Source organism: Salmo salar, chromosome ssa18 (assembly GCF_905237065.1).
Source record: "Salmo salar chromosome ssa18, Ssal_v3.1, whole genome shotgun sequence".
NCBI lineage: Eukaryota > Metazoa > Chordata > Actinopteri > Salmoniformes > Salmonidae > Salmo > Salmo salar.
This window is the reverse complement of record NC_059459.1, coordinates 12621803-12637157: the sequence shown is the minus strand read 5'-3', so window position 1 is coordinate 12637157 and position 15355 is coordinate 12621803. Positions and strand designations below refer to the sequence as shown.

General features: G+C 44.0%; 1 protein-coding gene across 4 annotated transcripts in view; it reads right to left on the bottom strand.

Moving 5' to 3' along the window:
• LOC106576737 (protein quaking) overlaps positions 1–15355 on the bottom strand; it is an 89921-nt gene that overhangs the window by 32679 nt on the left and 41887 nt on the right. For all 4 annotated transcript variants that reach the window (XR_006760324.1, XM_014154100.2, XM_014154097.2 and 1 more), the window contains exon 4: positions 4411–4554. Coding sequence is in view for 3 of the 4 variants with exons in the window: in XM_014154100.2 (XP_014009575.1) it covers positions 4411–4554 (144 nt within the window). In the remaining variant the exon portion in view is untranslated. The remainder of the gene's footprint in view (positions 1–4410; positions 4555–15355) is intronic.

The following is a 15355-nucleotide window of genomic DNA, read 5'->3' as shown; positions in this document are numbered from 1 at the left end:
GCAAAAGGTCAGAATTGCTGCAGCAAATCAATACATTTTTCTCACAACTATCACAACCAAAAAACATGCAAAATCCTGCAGGGACTGATTACGTCAGGTGGCTGTTGGCATGGCTGTTGGCATGGGTGCTTTTGATGTCTACTTTTTTCTTATTTCTTTATATTTATTATATTTATTATATACACACACACACACAGCCTAGTGCTGAAGTTGCACGTCTTCCTATTTACTGTACTAGGAATTGACACGTGAGTCTTTTTGATATGCTGGTGTAGGGGAGGAGGTTTAAGGGTTAAATGCATGGATGTGACAGGGATGATTCACATGGTCAAGGTCAGTGTAAAGGTTAATGCAACCAGTGGACAGATAGAGGGGTCTCACAGGCTAACATCAGCTGACTGACTTACCACCATGTTCTTCAGCTGGAGGACAGTCTTAAGAGTACCTATAAATCATATGTACTACCGTAAACACTTTATGAGTACAGTATATTTAGATCAGAGTTTTTTTTATTACAGATCATTTGAGTCATTAAGACTTTACAGGAATTTCTTATTTGCAACAATCTGTTACAGATGAGCAGAGGTGCAACTTTCACCGGGGACGGGGACATGTCCCCCCCCACATTCTGAAATTGCATTTTTGTCCCGCCCCAGTTTTATCATTGGAATGTGATACAAAATGAGGCAACAGTGTGCTTTAGGACCATGCGGACGCCTCTGAGCATCGGGTAGGCTGTTTGGAGTTGTTTATCAGACTGGATTTTTCAAAAAAAAAAAAAAAAAAGAAAATACATCTTAATGTCCCCCCCACTTCTAAAACCAAAGTTGCGCCCCTGCAGATGAGTAAGTCAGGGAGTTACGCACACTCCTGCTGGAGTGCACGCACACATTTACACACACACATGATTTTGTCCCCCTCATTTTGTATGGCTCAGTGGCAAACTGACGATTGCAGAGGGAGTAGTACAGCCAGACAGTCGGCATAGTCACACAGGGGACTGGTCTTACTCATGCTACAATGCCAGTGATGATAATTGCTTTTGGCACGGTTGCTGGTCACTGAACGCTGCAAGCACACAGGCACTGCTACTGCTACCGCTGATGATAATGATTATGATAATGTTCTCAGCGTCGAGATTCTCAGTTTTTATGGTTCTTAGTAGGTGATGTGATTGTTATGTAGGTGATGTGATTGCTATGTAGGTGATGTGATTGCTATGTAGGTGATGTGATTGCTATGTAGGTGATGTGATTGCTATGTAGGTGATGTGATTGCTATGCAGGTGATGTGATTGTTATGTAGGTGATGTGATTGCTATGCAGGTGATGTGATTGCTATGTAGGTGATGTGATTGCTATGCAGGTGATGTGATTGCTATGCAGGTGATGTGATTGCTATGTAGGTGATGTGATTGCTATGTAGGTGATGTGATTGCTATGTAGGTGATGTGATTGCTATGTAGGTGATGTGATTGTTATGCAGGTGATGTGATTGCTATGCAGGTGATGTGATTGCTATGTAGGTGATGTGATGGCAAGCTATTTGCAGCTGGATGTCGTTCATGAGTGTATGCAGCGTGTATGCATCGTGTATGCATCATGTATGCATCTGAACCTGAAGGTACTAAATGTGAGCCAGAACTGACAGTTCACCCGATTCATATAACTGTACCACCAACCAGTGTGCTAATGTCATTCTATCATATACATGCGTTGCTATGCACCACGGCAGGCTGCTGTCCTATATGCCTAGAGATAGAAAACTCCCAGCAACATGTGTCACTCCACTGCCCAACTGACGACGGAGCAGAACTGGCAGATTGAACGTCAACCGACGCGTTCAATCTGTATGTAAATTTCTGCGGGGATTAAGGAGCTCTTTAGGAGAGTTGGAGAGGAAAAGCTGCTGGCTGTTATCTTTACACAAACAGTGGGGAAAAACACATCCCCTTCTTTATTTTCTTTGCTTGCGACAAGCCCCTGGAGGCAAACGCTGGTCCCGTTAATGGGTTGTACACACAGGGTTGTTGGGTTCACTCCTTCACTCACACACGCTTGCCTCCCGGCCAGGACCTATCCGTGAGATCACACTGGCCACGCTGAGAGGGGGGTTAGGGGGAGAGGATGGGAGTGTGGGAGAGAGGAGATGCTAGAGGGGAGAGGAGGTGCGGAAGGGGGGGGGCTAGATGAGAGGAGAGGGCAGAGGAGAAAGGGGAGAGAGGAGATGCTAGAGGGGAGAGGAGGTGCGGAAGGGGGGGGGGGCTAGATGAGAGGAGAGGGCAGAGGAGAAAGGGGAGAGAAGAGATGGTGGAGGGAGAGGGAAGGAGAGCGAGATACTGTCATGTGGGTGTGTTTCAGAGCAGTGGGGACAACGGAGACTGTTGTTTTACAGTGGTTTTACCTGAAGGATGCTGGTATCTCTACTCTGATAGCCGGAACATTAATGTCTGTTGTTGGTGGAAGCTTGAGGCCCAAGGGAGAGTGACATCCCTTTATTAGCTAATAAAGCTGGCAGAGCCCCTAGCTTTATTTCTGCAGTACCAAGGCAAAGCAGTAGATATGCCTCATCACGTCACAGTCTTTTAAAACATTTGCCATCAGACAAATGTCAATATATTTGCTTATCCTCGTCAGAGCAACGCCTGGAACGGTGCTTGAAGGCTTTCTGTTCTTGAGAAACAAACATCCTAAATTCTGGGGTTTGAAAACTTTCATTGACAAGCAAAAAAAAATAAAAAATATGAATCAAAATTCTCATAGCAGTAGTAGTCCTATATCTACCATTAACAGGGTGTGTACGAGTGACTGCTTCGGCCCTGTGATGGGATGCTGATCACGTCATTTCCTGATCTGTTCCTCGTTAGCCAGTGGGTGAGTCATTCCCACCCAAATCAGCCCTGCTTCCAACTAACATCTGCAGCCCAAACCTACCTACAGTAAATACAAAATCACACACACTCACCTACCTTGACTCCCATCCAGGTTCCTCAGATGCCTGACCTTACTCGTCTTAGTGTTCATCATTCATTTATGAGCGGTAATTTGATCAATGAGGATCAGCTACACGGGTCATGCTTTCTGTGTTAGCAGCCTGTCGGGGTCTGTGTATGACAGCATAACCTAGAGAGCACCTATGACCCCATAGGACCTAGCCAGCCAATCACATGATCTTACGGAGGCCCTCCGATGTCACGTTGTCCCAAATAGACTCCTGACAGACACAGAAAAGGAACCGACTTTCTACTTCCCAGAAACTTCATCAACAGATGGGTTGGGAGACATGGGCCGGCTAACCTCGGAGACGTCATGCTAACTGTAGGCTGCACATGGACATCCAGCATGGCCATTCATCTATGGTGGGGTGTAATGTATCAATGACGGACACATGTAATACGATACAAAGACTCCTCCAAGAGTGAATGACTTATTCACCCACGATCCTCTTTCAACCCTATTTCATCATCATTCATTCCCTCACACACACACACACACACACACACACACACACACACACACACACACACGTCCTGCGGGTTATTTCAATCTGTGCGTACACACACATAACCAGAGCCCATCGGTGGTGAATCTCATGTGCTATTTCAACCCTTAGTCCTTTTGGGTTTATTTGACCAAAAGGCAGTTTTTTATCCTTTTGAGTCGCCATGCTTTAAGAAAGGAAAATAATCCCTCCAGCAGACTGAGACGATGACACCGTCCTGCAGGTTCCTTCCTAAACTTCCCCTTTCTCACTATGATGGAAACTCTCACTTCCTGTTCATCAAGTGACACCAAGGAAATGAAAGGGAGAACATGTGGAGGATCAGCAAAAACATCTCTCGCTCTCTCGCCCGCCCTCATGCAAGCCCCTGTGCATGCGCGCACACACAAACACATGGACGTCTTTGGTATTGATTTCTCTATAAAAGAAACCGCTGTATGTTTTTTTGGGGAGGATATAAATATAGTCGTATAGCTTTAGCCACTGACATAAAAGCTGACTACTTGAATGTGCAATCAGCGGTAATTCGTTTTAAAGGGCAATTGCTTTTGTGCTGATTCTATAACGCTCAGCTCATTTGAATGAAATTCTAATATTAAGCTGTTGGCTGATACATAATTTCATTGCAAGAGTGATGACCATTTTTGCATGCACACGCGCACACACACGCACATTATGGCACATCATCTTGCACATGACTCGTTTAGCACAGAAATACAATCTAGAGTGAACTACAACCAATCCATGTTTACCACTTGATATTTGCTTCCTCAATATAATAATACACATGACATCAATTTCAGCTCTTTAAATAAACACATCTGATTGGTGACATTTATGAGAGCTTTCTTCTGAGCCATGCATCACTGGCCCTCGGCAACAGGAAGTGACACGGGGCCACTGACTCACCGCAGGCACCAGTAGTTTGTTGACCTCCTCCACGGCCCTCTTCAGCTTGATCTCAGCGCGGTTCTGAGCGTCCTCCACCGTGATCAGGACATGCAGGTCCTCATTGAGGTGCTCCCAGTTGGGCTTTCCTCGGTTCTGCTCCTCCTGAAGGGGGGGAGAGAAAAAGAGTTAAAAACAAGTCCAAAGGCTGTACTTCATTGGCCGGTTTCCCAGACACAGATTAAGCCTAGTCCAGGACTAAAAGCATTCTCAATGGAGTATAGCTTTTTAGTCCAGGAGTGTCTGGGAAATATACTGAATAAAAATATAAACTCAACATGTAAAGTGTTGGTCCCATGTTTCATGTGTTGAAATAAAAGATTCCAGAATTTTTGTGCACAAATTTGTTAACATCCATGTTAGTGAGCATTTCTCCTTTGCCAAGATAATCAATCCACTTGACAGATTTGGCAAATCAAGAAGCTGGTTAAACAGCATGATCATTACTCAGGTGCACCTTGTGCTGGGGTCAATAAAAGGCCACTCTAAAATGTGCCGTTTGCACCTACTTTTTTTTTTTAAAGGTATCTGTGATCAACAGATGCATATCTGTATTCCCAGTCATGTGAAATCCATAGATTAGGGACTAATTCATTTATTTAAATTGACTGATTTCCTTATGAACTGTAACTCAGTAAAAAAAACTATAAATTGTTGCATGTTGCGTTTATATTTCTGTTCAGTGTGGCATGCCCTCAGCGTACAAGACATTTGGAGCACCTTCCTAATATTAAGTTGCACCCCCTTTTTCCCTCAGAACAGCCTCAATTCATCAGGGCATGGACTCTACAAGGTGTCGAAAGCGTTCTACAGGGATGCTGGCCCATGTTGACACCAATGCTTCCCACAGTTGTGTCAAGTTGGCTGGATAGGGCCTCCCGAGTGGCGCTGCGGTCTAAGGCACTACAGTGCTTGAGAAAAAAGGGTTAAAAAAATTATAATACAAAAAAGTTTTCTGATGTCCTTTCGGTGGTGGACCATTTTTTATACACACGGGGAAACTGTTGAGCATGAAAAACCCAGCAGCTTTGCAGTTCTTGGCATACTCAAACCGGTGCGCCTGGTACCTACTACCATACCCCGTTCAAAGGCACTTCAATCTTTTGTCTTGCCCATTCACCCTCTGAATGGCACACATACACAATCCATGTCTCAATTGTCTCAAGGCTTAAAAATCCTTCTTTGACCTGTCTCCTCTCCTTCATCTACACTGATTGAAGTGGTTTTAACAAGTGACATCAATAAGGTATTAGAGCTTTCACCTGGATTCACCTGGTTAGTCTATGTCATGGAAAGAGCAGGTGTTCCTATTGTTTTGTACGCTCAGTATATGTGTTTTGATGATGATCAATGGTCAAATATTGCTCCCGAGTGGCGCAGCGGTCTAAGGAACTGCATCTCACTGCTAGAGGAGTCACTACAGACCCTGGTTCGATGCCGGGCTGTATCACAACCGGATGTAATCGGGAGTCCCATAGGGCAGCACACAATTGGCCCAGTGTTGTCCGGGTTAGGGGAGGGGTAGGCCGTCATTATAAAATAAGAATTTGTTCTTAACTGACTTGCCTGGTTAAATAAAGGTTAAATCATTATTATTATTTTCTTAATATGATCAACAATAAATGATTAATGTGTAATTTGCACTTTACTTAACACACAGCATCATAACCCTTTATGACACGGTCATAATATGTCATAACACTGTCATGACATATTTACACCTGTTGTGACATATACTGCGTTATGTTATGGCTGTTATGACACCTACATAAGAGTGTCAAAAGCCACAAAACAAGGCAAAGTGTTCCATTACACCATAGCTTACTTGTCAACAGCATGTTAATGTTATTTAAAACATTTCTGAAATTGACCATATTCAATTATCATTGTAACTGTGCAAACATTGATGTCGGACATGCACCTACCCCAATGCTCTGTTGCTGATGACTGGGATGTATGGAGAAGCATATTTAGCAGCAGGACAAGACAAGACACCTTCTTTGTGACTGATGTCCGACATAAGGGCATGTACGTGATAGGCCTATCTGGCTTATATGATGGCTCAGTTATATGTGGCTCAGTTGGTAGAGCATGGTGTGTACAACTCCAGGGTTGTGGGTTCGATTCCCACGGGGGGCCAGTACAAAAAAAGAATGTAAAAAATAAAATTAAAAATTAAAAAAATTATAAATGCATGAAATTAAATGTATGCATTCACTACTGTAAGTCGCTCTGGATAAGAGCGTCTGCTAAATGACTAAAATGTAATGGTCATGATGCTTCTTGACAGTGTCATAAAGTGTATTTTCTTAGTCTAAGTAAAGTGACACAGTGTATTTTCTACAAGTTATTTAAAATATTATAAAAAAAATAAAAACATGACTGTAAAGAATTCATTAAAACAACAACAAAGGACTTAAGAAAAAACACATTTCAATAAATGTGGGTTTTGACACTCTTATGTAGGTGTCATAACCAGCCATAACATAATGCAATATATGTCACAACAGGTGTAAATGTATGGGTCAGTGTTATGGGACGGGGGCTGGGATTTAAACATATAATATATTAATAATAAATGACATAAATATAGGACAAAACACACATCATGACAAGAGAGACAACACAACACTACATAAAGAGAGACCTAAGACGACAACATAGCAAGGCAGCAACACATGACAACACAGCACGGTAGCAACACAACATGGTAGTAGCACAAAACATGGTACAAACATTATTGGGCAGTGACAACAGCACAAAGGGCAAGAAGGTAGAGACAACAATACATCACGCAAAGCAGCCACAACTGTCAGTAAGAGTGTCCATGACAAGTTCTGTGAGTTGTTATGACATATTATGACACGGTTATGACGTGTTATGACACTGCGTGTCAAGTAGTGTTACTCCAACAAAACAATTTTTCTCTATAGGTATGGTCAAAGTGCCACTGCCAGAAGAGAAGATGTACGCTCTATGGACTTGTTGAAATCCCCACATTCCTCAGACCTCACTGAGAGCGTAACGGTTTCCCTCTTTCACTTATTCAATATACCGTAGCTAATCTGTTCAAAATGAGGCAAACATAGCCCGTGTTACTTCAGTGCCTCCACGCGAGAGTCTAAAAGCGACTGTCTAGGTCCAAACAATAGTGTAAACTATAGACAGACGGGAGGTTAAGCAAAGTCCCAGGTGCCTTTTACGTTGCTCTTTACTCTTTACGCTGTTGTCTTGTTCCTCTCTACTCTCTAACAGACCTACGCCACCGCCGAGTCTCAGGGCTCCACACAATACAACCTGGATTGTTGTTAGTAACGCAGCAGCTCTTTTCCTCTGGTCAAAGAAAAGCGCATCCTTGTTTTATTACCACCAGTACTGACTAGGTAGACTCCAATCACATAAATATGCTTCCAGCTTTTAGAATGACAAGTGAGTGAGCGGGTTTCATTCAATTCCAGCCTCAATATTAGCATAGAACGTGTGGAAAGTGATGGGAATAAAACAGCATAATACAACTCCCACATGTCGTTCTCCGCTTCCTCGCCAACCCAGAACTACAGAACAAACAACAATCCCCCATTACTGAACAACGGAGAGAGAGAGAGAGAGAGAGAGAAGAAGAAACCACGGTAAACAAACAAAAACACAGCATATCCGAACAGACTCCACTTTGATCTGCCTAAACCCATGACACCGCAGCGGAAGACAGGACGCACACTACATGACATCAAAGGTGGCGTTCCTCTACAAAGAGGCTTGTATACCTATCCCAGAGAGAGAGAGAGAGAGAAAGTCTCTGCGTACGGGCAACATCAGATCAGGGTTGTTTCTGTTGATCTGGAATGAAGCCTTTAGCCAGAAGCCTCTGGTGTGTGAGACTCACAGTGCACAGTGTGTGAGCTGGCGGGAACAAAAAAAGAACTAGATGTGGTTTGTTAATCAGATTGTCTAGATTGTTAATTGATTTTAAGATCTGATCTAGTTAGTAAAGAAGTGATTGATGTTCAGGAAAGTGGAATTTGGACTCCATTATTTGGACTAGGGTATTTTGGAGTCGCAGGAGGCTGGTGAGAGGAGGACAGCTCATAATAATGTCTGGAATGGAGTGTATGGAATGGTATCAAACACCTGGAAAATCATGTGTTTGATGTGTTGGATTAACATTCCACCTATTCTGTTCCAGGCGTAACTATGAGCCTGTCCTCCCCAATTAAGGCGCCACCAACCTCCTGTGTTTAGAGTACGGAATTGCGGAGAAAGTACATGAACAAGTCACTTGTGTTTCGATAACATTTTCAGATCAAATAATGAGTGTGAACCTGACACCCCCTAGTTTATTTTCAAGTGTCCCAGCCTCAACGGTGCTATTGTACATGTTACAAATCTCCATATTATTCGAATAAATGTCGGAATGCTTTGATTTACATGACACGCGAATCAAAGATGACCCCATTTAAATAAGGGAGTTTTGTTCAGGCAGGGGTGGGGCTGCACGTCAATAAAAAGCCGTTCTCCTTTCATCTGCTACCTTTTAAACCGGGGAATAAAGGGATATGGAGAAGAAAAGATGAAAGACACATCCTCTAATTGACTTTGTCACAAGAAAGTGAAGCCTGGTAAAATATTCACTCATCCCCTCCTCCTCCCTTCCCTTCTCATATTTGGTGTTTTCCTCCTCGTGACTCCCCAAATGAAAAATCTAAATCTGATTAATACAACAAAGGTATACATAAACAAATGTTTTTTTTTCTCACTCTAGTTGCAAATGGGAAATTGATAGCTTGCGGTCTGTGATTGTTCTCCCACTGTCCCTGTAATTTCAGCAGAGCAGTGATTTAGGATTCCAATGCCTTTTTACTGAAAAGCACTTATTTTAAATTCTCTGTTTATTTGAGTTTGTCTGATCATTTGATGACGGGGATAAGGTGTTTTCAGAGAGACCATGGGGAGGTGAGCTTTTTACCCCACTGGTGTCCGGCCGTTACTGCCATTTGTAATCATTTCCAATGCACTCCAAAGGTAATGACCGCCCGTATGATCACCGTTCCAAACACTAGCACAAACACCCAACTAAACACCAATCACAGATAATATATGAGATTATCTAGGAATCCATCTCAACCACGAGCAAATACACAGTACAAACAACAATATTAATATGACTTCTCTGGCTATCTACTTTCTTCCTGACTTGATTTATCTTGCATTACTTTTTCATGACAAACACAGAAATTGGATCCCCTGCATCTAGCTGTCAAAGACCAGCCAGCCAGCCACCCACTGACACACCATCAATAACACCCAGGAAAAGCCAGAGCAACACCCCCAGAAGGGGTTCAGAGGGGTGGACGGATGTGTGTGTGCGTGTGTGTGTGTGGAGGGGTGCTGGGGTTGGCTCTGACACAGGCTACATCTGGAGCCATCTGAAGATTCGGCTAAACACACACACACACACACACACACACACACACACACACACACACACACACACACACACACACACACACACACACACACACACACACCCTCCCCACTGCCCTTCAGTACGGAACAACATGACATGTCGGGAGTCAAGGTGATGTTCACTCGGCCCTTTTAAATGACCGCTTGTCCAGCTGTGTGACCCTTCCATGTTTATCTCTCTCTGACCCCTCTCTCTATCGCTCTTGCTCTTTCTCACTCTCTTCCCCCCTTCCTGTCTCTCGCTCTCTTTCGCCACTGCCACAGACCTGGAACATAATCAACCACCATAAATCCATGGGCCAGCTCTTTTGTAATCCTAAACCAGGCAATAACGCCTCTCTGAAGAAGAGTCAGTCGGCCCCACAAAGGAACAGTGCGGGAGAACACAGGAGCCGGGCCAATATGACAGCACACAGCAAGACTAATTGTGTAGAGCAGAGACAGAGGAAACTGAGGTGGGAGGTGGGAGTGGGACTATGGAAACTTAAGAGAGTGGTACAGGGTACTTAGGATGGTGGGTTGGAAGGTTTATCAAACCTATTAGTCCTAGTTCTAGATAGGCAGTGTGTGTGTGTGTGTGTGTGTGTGTGTGTGTGTGTGTGTGTGTGTGTGTGTGTGTGTGTGTGTGTGTGTGTGTGTGTGCTAATGCCTGTGTGTGCGTGCACCTGTGTGAGTGTGTATGAGCCTGCATTATGACTTTATACGAGTGTGCATGTGGGCACTGGCATGTGAACAGCAAAATGCCATTCCATTCCTTATCTCTTCTTGGCACCGTTCCTAATAACTTCTTTTCCTAATAACTTCTTTCCCTCGGTGAGCCACTGTGGAGTAATGAGATGTAAAGGAGGTCTCGGGCCGTACCACCTGTAGTATCAGAGAGGGGATGGGGGAGTTTACTCTACAGAAAGGTTTATCAAGGTGAACACCCCCACTCGGGATCAAAGTTGGGAGATATTGTAGTGACTGACAGCTTCTTTAATAGTCAGTGAAAGTGAGGGCAGAGAAGAGAGAAGAGAGATCAACAGTGAGTGGGTTCATCATGTCAGTGTCAATGGATTAAAGGCAGGGGATTTGAAGTCCAAAAGCAGGGGAATGTGCCCAGCTAGAGCATTTGGTTCCTTGGGAGTTGTGGGAACGTATGTTTTTGGTTTCACGTTGGTTGTGAGAACGAAGCCATACGTTTTCTGACCGGTAAAACAGAACGCTTTTTAAATGTTCTGAGATAAGTGAAAATTTCACCTGTTCTAGGAACATTTCTTTTTAGGTTGCAGGGAGGTTCTGAGAATGTTTAACTCTGGTTCCTTGAAGGTTTCCTGCAAGGTTTTATTAACGCTCTGGAGACGGGAATGATGGGTTGTTTGAAACCTTCAGTTGATTGAATGTTTCAATAAGACTTTTAATAACACTGCTATCTTATTTTGGGTTAACTTTTTTTACTCCAAGCACAGATAGGACACATGGAAATTCATTTCCTTGGGCATTAATCATGCAAACACATTTATTTTTTATTGTGACACAGCATCACTGAGATTCAAACCTATAATCCTCTCTCTCTCTCTCTCTCTCTCTCTCTCTCTCACATTGCTTCTTAACGTTTTCTTAACTATTTGAGAACATTTGAGAACATTTTACATTTACATTTTAGTCATTTAGCAGACGCTCTTATCCAGAGCGACTTACAGTAGTGAATGCATACATTTCATACATTTTTTTAATTTTTTTTTGTATCAATGTCAAACCAGTTGGAGAATGTTCAAAGAACATTACCAAAATAGAAATGAAATGTAACCATGTTTGAAATACCAAGACATTTTTGTTGTTGTCAAGTTCCTTAAATGTGCTGAGAATGTTCCAAAGCCAAGCAACTATCCTGCACCATTCCCAAAAAATTGTGTGAAGGTTTTATGCAAAATAGCCATAGGACAACTACACTCTCACTAAGCTCTAAGAAACATATGGTTTTCAGAACGTTATGTGCTAACTGGGTACCCTCAGGATACATGGTTCAGTCAGGCTGGTTCAATCAGCTACTGTTGAAAGCCTTTATAGACTGAACATATTTCTGCACATGATACACTATACACTGGCCATGGTATGAAGAAGTTTGAGACCACCTGCTCTCTCTTTCTTGTTCTCTCTGACACACACACACACACACACACACACACACACACACACACACACACACACACACACACACACACACACACACACACACACACACACACACACAGTTTGAGGTTAAAGAGCTAGAAGAATGAGAATGTGCTGTTCCCTGACATCCAGAAGACTTTTTGATTGTGTAAAAGCCCCGTCACATCAAGTCTCCTTGTTAAAGGATTTAGGGGGAACCAGAAATTAGGGTTAGGCTATTTCTTTTGTTAAAGCACTCTCCTTTGCAACATCCCAGCACAGAATTAGAATTCTGTCCACATTAAGGATTATATACCCCATGCATATACCCCCCACCCTTCCCCTTCCCCTCCCTCAACACACTCACATACTGTATGATACCCACACATGCACGCACACACACACACAGAATGTACACAAACACACACACACATAGAATGTACACAAACACATACACACACACACAGAATGTACACAAACACACAAACACACAGAATGTACACAAACACATACACACACACAGAACCTACACAAACACACACACACACACACACACACACACACACACACACACACACACACACACACACACACACACACACACACACACACACACACACACACACACACACAGAACGTACACAAACACACACACACACACACACACACACACAAACACACACACAGAACGTACACAAACACACACACACACACACAGAACGTACACAAACACACACACACACACAGAATGTACACAAACACATACACACACACATTAGCAGTTGGCTCATTCAAATTTTGTTGACAGATAAAGGTTAGTGCACATTTTAGGAAGTGTACACAGCAGGGTACTTCTCTAAGGAAAGGCAAACCACACAAAGCATGTATTTTCATCCTCACTAAGCTCAAACAAACTCGGCTTGTGTCCCTTGTGAGCCACTGTAGTGCTGCATGGCAGAATATCTGCTAAGAGGTGACAGTAATTAAAGAGACTTTAAAGGGAAACTGAACGTACCGATTCCATGTTTCTCTGTTGCTCACTAAGAAAAAAAGATGTCGGTCTTGGGGGTGTGGTTCAATGTGGCATTTACTGCTGTTTGTCCCCCATGAGACACCATAGGAACAAAGCCAGTCTTACTTCCTCAAAATAGTCTGAATGAATCTAAGCCAACTCAAGAAAACTGTAATAAATGTTGATGTTTTTGCTGAGGGGGTTTAATTGAAAAAAAGGCGCGACGTGTTGTCTTACATATACAGAGTCAGATGCACCTTGCTGATGGGCAGGTCTGTTTCACTGTCTGTGTTCTGTGGTAGGATTGGACAGAGAGCAATCACCTCAGCTGTGTATCCCGTGTTAATGGGCAAGTGAGCATTGTCGAAATCAAAACCCAACCCTCAAGTAAGTCATAAACTCACGTGCAAAACTCTGCTTTGGAACGAGACTGACATTATAGAACAATAGAACAAATGTGTCTGACTAATGTCGAGGCCATATAGGCTGTTTTCTACCAGAGAAGTTGTTTACTGCGCGCTAAACCCACAGGTAATTCAAACCGCTAAGCAGTGAGCTCCCGGTAAGCTTGATGCCTGCACGGTTAGTTACTGTGGTGTCGCTTGAAGACCCATGGCAATACTGATGCAACGAACAACAACACTGATATGTATACAAACCATAGGAGGAGCTATGGGAGGACGGGCCCATTGTTAGGGCTGGAGTGGAATTGATGGAACGGAGTCAAACGTGGTTTCTATATGCTCGATGTGTTTGATACCGCTCCATTTATTCCGTTCCAGCCATTACAAGAATCCCGTCCTCCTAGAACTCCTCCCACCAGCCTCCTCTGATGCAAACTATGAACTCAGAAAGAGGGAGAGAGAGAGAGTGACTGAGAGTAAATGAGAGAGAGAGAGAGAGAGAGAGAGAGAGAGAGAGAGAGAGAGATGCGCGCACACACACGGGCGCGCACGGGCGCTGTGTCTCAAAGAAGGGGAGCTGTGAGCTACGCGTGAATAGAGTAGGCTGTGTGGGTCCGGGACTAGAGTACAGTAGATCTGTGTGAAGCCAGTCGGACCGTCACAGTAACTGTAATAGCCAGCAGACCTCGAGCAGAGCAGGGACACTGGAAGACGAGAGTCCGGCTGACAGCCATTGTCAGGACAATGATGATGTCGACCAGAGGGAGGCAGAAACTGTCAGCACTCCATCCTCTCACCTCACAACACCTAGCTAGTTTACTCACCATGCTGCTTCAAGGACAGTGTCTGAGCGAATGTTCATGTGCGTGTATAGTGGTAAAGTGGATTTTGTCCCGTTTGTGTGTTTTTGTGTGTGCGCGGGGGGCAACAGCCACAGAGAAGTCAGAGGCAGGCTAATGTGTGTTACACTGCTGTGGTCGGACACACTGAGAGACAGCGAGGCACTCTCTCATCCAATCACAGCCCAGCGCTGCTGAGACCCCGCCCACTCTAAGGCTATAGACAGTAACACCATTTAACTCAAACATACCCCCACTTTCAGGCGAACCTCTCCAACGATAGCTAGATTTCTATTCTCAGAATTAAACGTCGGTATTTGCAGGTTTTTTTTTTGTCGTAACTGAGGAAGCCCTACCCCTGGTGGATCCATTTGTGTCGTGTGGTTTTGCATAGCCGTGGTATAATTGGAGTCCTAACACAGATCCCATGGTTATCATCAGGCCCTGTTTGAGTGTTAGTGTGGGAGATCTGCTTCTCGCTGGTTATCTATTGGCTGGCTGCTGGGGTGGTGCTGTTTCCACTACCTCCTGCATTCCACAAGAAACAATCTGTGTCGGCAGGCATTTGTTTCACTTAAGGAGTGCATATGCGGCATGAGACATTACGCAGAGGACAAGGACACCGGCCTTTGTGCTGCTCGGAAACCTAATAAATTGCGTGCAGGTAGCATGGAACCCAATAACCATTGCAACAACAATGCCCAGAGACGAGAGAGGGAGGGAGAGAGAGGGAAAGGGAGGGAGGGAGAGAAAGTGAGAGAGATAGCGAGAGAGAGAGGAGAGAAAGAGAAGAGAGGGAGGGAAGGAAGGAAGGAAGGAAGGAGAGGAAGACAAAAATAGACTGGGAATAAGACAGAGAGAGAGAAAGAGAAGAGAGGGTGGGAAGGAAGGAAGGAAGGAGAGGAAGACAAAAATAGACTGGGAATGAGAGAGAGAGAGTGAGAGAGAGAGTGAGAGAGAGAGAGAGAGAGAGAGAGAGAGAGAGAGAGAGAGCAACAGAGAAAGGATAGAGGGGGCCATTGACTGTGCTTTACGATGTGAGAAAGACCAGTAGT